This window comes from Mastomys coucha, unplaced genomic scaffold (assembly GCF_008632895.1).
Source record: "Mastomys coucha isolate ucsf_1 unplaced genomic scaffold, UCSF_Mcou_1 pScaffold22, whole genome shotgun sequence".
In the NCBI taxonomy this organism is placed as follows: Eukaryota; Metazoa; Chordata; class Mammalia; order Rodentia; family Muridae; genus Mastomys; species Mastomys coucha.
The window spans coordinates 119,602,904-119,611,137 of record NW_022196905.1 but is presented as its reverse complement, the minus strand read 5'-3'; the positions used below and the strand labels follow the sequence as shown (position 1 = coordinate 119,611,137).

Genomic DNA, 8,234 nt, shown 5'->3' with positions numbered 1-8,234 from the left:
AAAAAAATGCTTTTGGGACAAAAGGATATAGCATTTAAACTCAGAGTGGCATGCTCGCTGTGATTGGACATAAACTATCCCACACAGGTTTATGTGTCAGGATACTTGGTCCTCAGCAGCTTTGGTGAGGCTGTGAAACCTTTGGGGCCCCGGAATTTAGCTGGAAGAGTGGGATTCCAAGATTTAGAGTTTCCAGCACAACCTTGCTCTTGATCCCCACCGCTTCCTGATTTCTCTTGATGTGAATAAGCAGCTTCCTGGGCTGGCGGCCACGCCTTCTCCCCCCCAACCCCCACCCTGTCACGAATGAAAATCAACCTCTCCTCACCAAGGCTGCTTTCGCCACATATCTGGTCAAGGTAACAAGAAACGTAGCTAATAAGTGTTAAAGGTCTCTTCTCTTTTTATTTTCAGTCCTTCGGAATGGGAATGCATCACAGAGACAGTATCTGTCTGGTCCGTTGTGAGTGTCCCTGGTGATTTCCGCACACCTCCCTTAGAGAAGACATGCACGCAGCCTCCAAACAACACCAGCAGCACTCAACCCCACGTCTGCGCTCTCTCTACACCGCTCTTTACATCCGAGGTACTTCACAACAGAGGATGCCGACTGGCCCTCTGGGCTAGTGATGCGAAATTTTCCCTTAACCAAATGGGTAGGACGGAGAGGCCATCTTGAACGCACCAGAGATTCACACTATGATGGGCTTCTGATCACCATCAGTGTGAGCCTCTGGTTTGTTTAAGATCCCCACTTGGTCTTTATATCTCAGGTATGTCACTGTGACATATGTTGTCGTCACTGCTGTCACACAGATTCCTCAGCATTTGTCCAGCTGGTGGTTGCCTCAGATGCTTGCCTCTGAATACTTGTGTATTTTTACCAAGTTTGGTCTGTTGTCATCATGAGGTCTCAGCCCCCTGCTTTCACTATCTGCTCCCCAGAGTCTAGTTCCAGGAACATCTTGTCACTCACTGTCCCATGAGTCACCGGTGATCAACCCAGCTGATTTTCCCTGTTAGTCAGGCTGAGTCTCATCGTCCATCCCTGACTTCATTGGCCTTATTCTGCCATCCTTCCCGTGCTACTGAGACTATCCCCTGGGGGTTTTCCTCCAGTTACTTCTCCTTGCTGACACTGCCTAAGCTCTCAATGGTGTTGAGATTCCACAGCAAATGTCCCCTCAAGATAACAGGCGATTTCAATGTTACAACCCACATGTCTTAGATATCATGATTTTAGAACACAGAGATGGCTAGGAATCCACTTCTGTTAACTCTGTTCTGGCGTGCACACAGGCTCTGGTTTCAGTGGGCTTTGGGAGTTGGGTTAGAGGTCATCAGAGGTACTCCCCTGACACATGGCTCCTGTTCTGTCCACGATGCTTTGTCGCTAAGGATAATGTCTACCTCCTTGTTCAAGGGAACAGGTCAGCCCCTCGGACGCCATCACTTCACTGTGCTGACACTCCGTGTTTCTGAGGAACTCGGAGTCTAGTCCTGGGCCTTTGTGTTAGGCTGAGCCTGTTTCAGAGCATGTCTGAGTCTTCCCACAGCTCAGCATCTGGGCAAGCCAATTGCTTCAACCCCCCTGGGTACCTGTCCCCTCCAGTGTAACAGCCCTCGCCTCCTTTTTTTCTCTCCTCTAGCCTTTAACTGTAGAAAGCAAGGCACACACTCAACACCTTGCCTGGCACGGCTTCAGAGCCAGTCTCATTTGCTTCCCGTGTAACTGCAGGGCACAGCACACTGGCATTCTGTAGCAGTCAAATGAGAATCCATGTTCCCCACGCCCTCAATATTTTCCAAGTGCATTCTTGTCCAGGATGACAGGCGATGGGAGCTTCCCAACATCTCGTGCTGTCGGACTCACTGTCAACACCATCACCACCCATGAGTCTACAAAGAGTCTGCCACAGGCCACTATGTTCCTCCAGAGACTTCCACCCTCCGCCTACTGTCTCCTTGCAAAGACTCCCTCTGTGGAGTGTTACAGCCGCACTCCAACAGTGGGCAACAATATCTGGGTTACTTTCTTCCTTTGTGGTGTAACAAATGTCTACAAACCACACAGTTTTGTTTTGTTTTGTTTTAAATCATTTGTTTGCTTGCAGTTCTTTGAGTCACGAAGCAACACAGCTCCAATGAGACGTTCAGCATCAAGACCCTGAAGCCGAAGTCAAGACGTCAGTCAGGCTCTCACTTGAAGCTGCTGGGGCAGAAGCTACATCTAGACAGTCTGGTTGGTACCAATAGTTAGACTGGGTGCCACTGGCCCGTGTTCATCATGAGGAGGCTCATGGATCCAAAAGGCTCCACCCGCTTCCCATGACACATGGTTCAATCCATCTTCAAAGCCAGCATCGCCCCGTCAAGTGGTCCTCACCCTCAGACCTCTCCAGTGCCTTTCTGACACTAGCTGAAGGGGATGCTCTGCTTTCAAGGGTCTTATCTGATGTGTCTGGCCCTCCTCGATCATCATCTCCACATCCTAAGATAGATTGCTTGAGCCGTAATGGCATCTGTGAAGTCTCCTTGGCACAGTACCAGGTTAGTGCTTGACTAGACTTCTAGGTTCATGTCTGTTACCATCATAAAATACCGTCCGGAAAGAAAGCAACTTAGGAAGGAGAAGGTTAATCTTGTTTCACAGTTCCAGAGGGATATTGTTTATTATGGTGAGGAAGGCCTGACAGCACAAGCAGCAATAATAATAATAATAATAATAATAATAATAATAATAATAATAATAATAATAATAATAATAACAGCAGCAGCAGCTGCTGCTGCTGCTGCTGCTGCTGCTCAGATTATACACATACTCAGGAAGCAGAGAGTAAGAACAAGAAGTGGGGTGCGCTCTCAAAGCCCAACCCACCTCCAATGATGTACTTCCTCTATCAAGGCTCTTCCTCCTAAAAGTTCTATAACCTCCCCCAAACAGCGCCACCTGCTGGGCACCTGGTGCTGAAACATTTGAACCTGTGGGGGCATTTCTGCTACACCTGAATAAGCAGCAGATGGGGATCCTGGAGGAGCATTTGACTTTGCGACCTCCCCCCTGCAGAACAAATCATCTCACTGGATTCTTGGGACCGTTTATAATACTATTGTTTTTCCAGTTTATATTTGAAGGAACTGAAGAATACGTAGGTGACGTCACGAGGTCACGTGGCTGTGCGCGGCAGGAGCCAAGGTTGAAACTCAGGCAGTCTCGTTTTCCACCATGCAGTTTTTGCCACAGGCCACCTCACTCCGTGGCTGACAGTCAGGAAGGAGAGGATGACTGCGGAAGTAATGGATAGTCCTGGACAGACGGCAGGAAGCAGTTACGTTCTGGAGGCCAAGCTCTGTGTAGGTGCTTCTTAGATCTCACCCCACCTTCCCATGTCCTACAGACCGCTCTATGTGGCTGCCAGTATCACTGCTGTTATTGTTAATATTTGATGTAATTTTCTCACATCCAACTGTCAGTAGTCATCCAAGCCAGACACACAGGAACCCAAGTCCAGAGGACTACCATGCACTGCTGCAAGCCAAACCCAGACCATGGCAACACACTTCAGACATCGCTTTCTGGGAACCAGCTTGCCCCCCACAGACACCTGAGCCCCAGCAGCCTCTAACCCACAGCCAGGACTCCTGTTCCTCACCTCCTGTTGGATGCCACGGGGATCCTCCAGCCCTTGATCTGGCTCAGCTCCGTATCGGAGATCTCAATCTGCAATGGCAGGCGGGGCACCCACACGGTGATCTCCACCTGGGAAGTGAAGTGCTGGTGGGTGAAGTTGACAATCGTGCCCACTTTGCTCTTCATCTCCTTCCCGTTCACAAAGATCGAATCACAGGTGTTGGAGACCTTCGGGAGGGGGAGGCGAGAATATGAGACACATCAGGAAAAGACGATATGCTGCAAACCGATCTTGACATCTGTAGAAGTTCATGAACCACGACAGCGCTGATTTATAAGGCACCGAAAGAACAGGACAGGTACAAAGAGTAATTTGTAGGCACTAATTAATGACAAATAGCTGATAGATAGACTCCAGGAAAGCCGTTTTGTGTTACACAATACTGACAAGTTAAACCATAAACATAATTTAATGGAGTTGTGTAACCTCAGCCGCCTTTTGGGAGGGCCGTTGTTTTCTTTATCTTACCTTTTCTTATGTGCTCAAACCACCACTAATCAAGCCCCAGGTGCATCTTATTCCACTCTGGTGCCACATTTGAAGACACATAAAAGGTTTTAATGTTACTAAGAAAAGGCTTTGTTCCAGCCATAAAGCTGAGCATCTGAAAGAAATTCAAGAGGCCTCTGCACTAGATTAAAATCCTGTAGGCTAAGTGCTCACGGGACACACTGGGAACACAGATGGGATTAATCCTGCAAATGGTGAGATGCAGGTTCAAAAACTGGAGAGAAAGAGGTGTCACCGCACAGTAGTCTCTGACTCGGCACCTGGGGGCCCTGCCACAGGGTCTTGCCAAACATATCAGCTTCCTGCTTCACTTCCCATCTCCTGTGCAAATAAAAATGCTGTGGTCATTTCTCCATCATGAAGGTGTCTTCGTGTGAAGTTCAAGGGAGGGAATGAGGGACGAAGGCTGGGAACCAGTGGGAAGCACAAAACATTCAGAACCTGTGATTTCATCTAGAGATGGGAAGAATGAAACTGTGATGTAGCATGGTCAACTGGAAGCACATACTGTGTGTGTGTGTGTGTGTGTGTGTGTGTGTGTGTGTGTGTGTGTGTCTGTGTGTGTGTGTGTGTACATCTGTAGAGACCAGAGGTCAACTTGAAGTGTCATTCTTCAGATGTCATTCACCTTGTGCCCTGAGAGAGCTCACTAAGTTGGCAAGGCCAGTGAGCCTCTGGGATCTTCCTATCTCTGCCTCCCCAGAGTTTGGATCACAAGCAGAGTTTGGATACCACACACCTGGCTTTCTGTATAGATGAGGACTGATCTCAGGTCCTTGTGCTTATACGGTAAGCATTTACTGACTCAGCCATCTCCCAGCCCCTGTTTTCAAATTACTAATCAGTCGAAGGAATGGTAGCTAGAATAAACAGGAACTTAAAATTTCATCTATAGCAAATCCCCCTAAAGAGCTGTTCAAAGCGGGAGGGCATGAACAGAAGGGGACTCTAAATGGCTAACGTCTGACTGAGCAGTAAAAGAGTGTCAGGTCTGGCTTCAGTGACTCGGGGATAGGAATGATGGGAGATTAGATGTTCATTGTGTGCCAGAACACACGAGAATGTGATCACCAAACATCACTTTATGCAGAACAGCTAAAGTACTGTAGTTCAAATAATCTATTATATGTTTTATGAGTTTACAAAAGGGGGAAACTTTCAGGCTCTAACCACAGAGCAATGATAAGAAGATACAAACAGAGTTATCTGATTTGTGTTGGGCTGCCATACACCACACTTCTAACAACAAACACACACACCAACACACACAATCATTATGTGTGAATTAATTTTTTAAACATGTAAGGTGGTGGAAATGCCAGACGCCCTCATCCAACCATTATACACAGCCCACCAGAGTGGAAGTATCATACACTTACCCACAAATCTATACAACTAAAAGAATATTATTCTTTAAAAAACAACAATGATAGCGGTACCTAATATCTCTCGACATTGTAATCCCAGCAAGGAGTTGAAACTGGGTCGTTTCTTTTAACTTCTTTTTTTTTTTTAAAGATTTATTTATTATTATACATAAGTACACTGTAGCTGTCTTCAGATGTGCCAGAAGAGGGCATCAGATCTCATTACAGATGGTTGTGAGCCACCATGTGGTTGCTGGGATCCAAACTCAGGACCTTTGGAAGAGCAGTCAGTGCTCTTACCCACTGAGCCATCTCACCAGCCCTTCTTTTAACTTCTAAACTTGAGGAAAAAAAGAATACTCTTGCAGGGCAGTGGTGCACGCCTTTAATCTCAGCACTTGGGAGGCAGAGGCAGGCGGATTTCTGAGTTCAAGGCCAGCCTGGTCTACAGAGTGAGTTCCAGGATAGCCAAGGCTATACAGAGAAACCCTGTCTCGAAAAACCAAAAAAACAAACAAGCAAGCAAAGAATGCTCTTGTCCAGCTTTCTCTTTGCTTTTTAACAAAGGCAGCAATACAACAAGCCAAGAAAAGCGGCTGTCTTTCAGGGAATGTGGGAAGGACTTCAGCTTGTGCCATTGACCCCAGAATTATGAAGCGAGCCATCAGAACGAGGCTCCCACACAGGGTGGGACACAGGACTGAGGATTGTGCTCGTATGTCCTGTGGTATCCACAGTGAAGAATCTGACTGCCATCTATAAGTTTCTCGGGAAAGGATCAAACCTGTCACAGAAAAGTGCTAAAGCGCTCCCCTTCTGCAGAAGCCCTGTGCTGGGGCACGTTGAGTTTCATGAGGCCATGACCTTCCTGGACTCTGCTTACTCTACCCCAGAGAACATGGAGTCCTAGCTGAAGTCAAGCCAAAATCACCTTCTTCCTGGATCAAAGTGGTCATCCATTTCTTAAATTCTCTTGCCACCCCTTCCTGCAATTCAGACCTCAAAATCCCTACATTTGGGAGGAATCCTTCACCTTGTCAGCTGCTGCTCACCCACACCAAATCCCACCTCAGCTCACTCTGATTGTAGCCAACTGTCAGGGACACACTGGCTCTGGGAATTTTTATCTTAAGAACTTAAATCATTTGGATGAGGAGATGGGTCGGTCAGGAAAGTACTTGTCTTACAAGAACAAAGGCCCAAGACCAATTCCCAGAACTTACATTTTACAACATGAAAAAGAAGATGGACTAAAGAGATAACTCAGTGGTTGATCGCTCTGGCTGCTCTTCCAGAGGACCCAGGTTCAGTTCCCAGCACCCAGAGGAGGCTCACAACTATCTGTAATCCTAATCTAGGGAATCTGATACCTTCTTCTGGCCTTGGTGGAATCTGCACACATAGGGTACACATACATACATGCAGGCAAAATATGCATACACATAAAATTAAATATAAATAAATAAAGTTTTAAAAAGAAGAGAAAAGAAAAACGTTAGGTGTGGTTGCAGATACTCATCATCCTCCCGACTAGCCAGACAAGCCTATTTGCAGGAGCCATGCCAGTGTAAGATTCTGTCTCAAAACTGCGGGTGGATGAGTGGAGGAATTCCAGGCCAGTAAAAGGCCTTGTCTCAAAATACAAGTTAGATGGCACCTATGGAATGATGTATATGCATGTATATTGGCACACACAACAATCACACATATACACACATACATAACATGCACATATATACACAGACATGCACAAATATACAACATACAACACACACAAACACATATATACACATGCATACACATACATAAATGCACATACTACATACATACATATAAATATATACACATACACACATATAAATATATACACATGCATATACACATAACACACAAACATACACATATGCATATATACACATACACAAATATATATATATAAATACATATATACATACAAACATATATATACATACACATATACATACAAACACAAACATACTACATACCCAAACACATACACACATATACATACATATACATGTGTACATATACACACACATGCACATATATACAACATGCAACATACACACACATACATATACGTAAACACACACTACATAAATATATACATACATGCACACATATAAATATATACACACAACATACACAAACATACTACATATGCACATACACAAAAATACACACATATACATGCATACACACACATACTGCATATACACATACACAAACCTACATACAACATACACATATACATATATATGTATATATATACACACACACACACATATATATATATATATATATATATATATATACACACACACTAAAAATAAATGGAATTCAGACCATATATGGTGGATGGAAAGAGACCAGGAAAAGATACAGAGCTTGAAGCATGGGGACCCAAAGAATGTATGTGACCTTGGAATCTCAGTGTGCAGTCTGACCCTTTGACTAGGACTGAGATTACAACATGGAGTAAGAGCTCATTAGGCAGAGAAGACATGACCATGTAAAAACCAACTTCCTACTCCCATCATTCATTTATCTTTTAAAAAATATTATAATAAGAGTGTTTCCAAGCCGGGCGGTGGTGGCGCACGCCTTTAATCCTAGCACTTGGGAGGCAGAGGCAGGCGGATTT

General features: G+C 45.2%; 1 protein-coding gene across 4 annotated transcripts in view; it reads right to left on the bottom strand.

Moving 5' to 3' along the window:
* Window positions 1-8,234, bottom strand: part of LOC116068454 (transmembrane protein 132B) — a 337,983-nt gene that overhangs the window by 5,825 nt on the left and 323,924 nt on the right. For all 4 annotated transcript variants that reach the window (XM_031338009.1, XM_031338010.1, XM_031338011.1 and 1 more), the window contains one exon: window positions 3,654-3,859. In XM_031338009.1, the coding sequence (XP_031193869.1) occupies window positions 3,654-3,859 (206 nt within the window). The remainder of the gene's footprint in view (window positions 1-3,653; window positions 3,860-8,234) is intronic.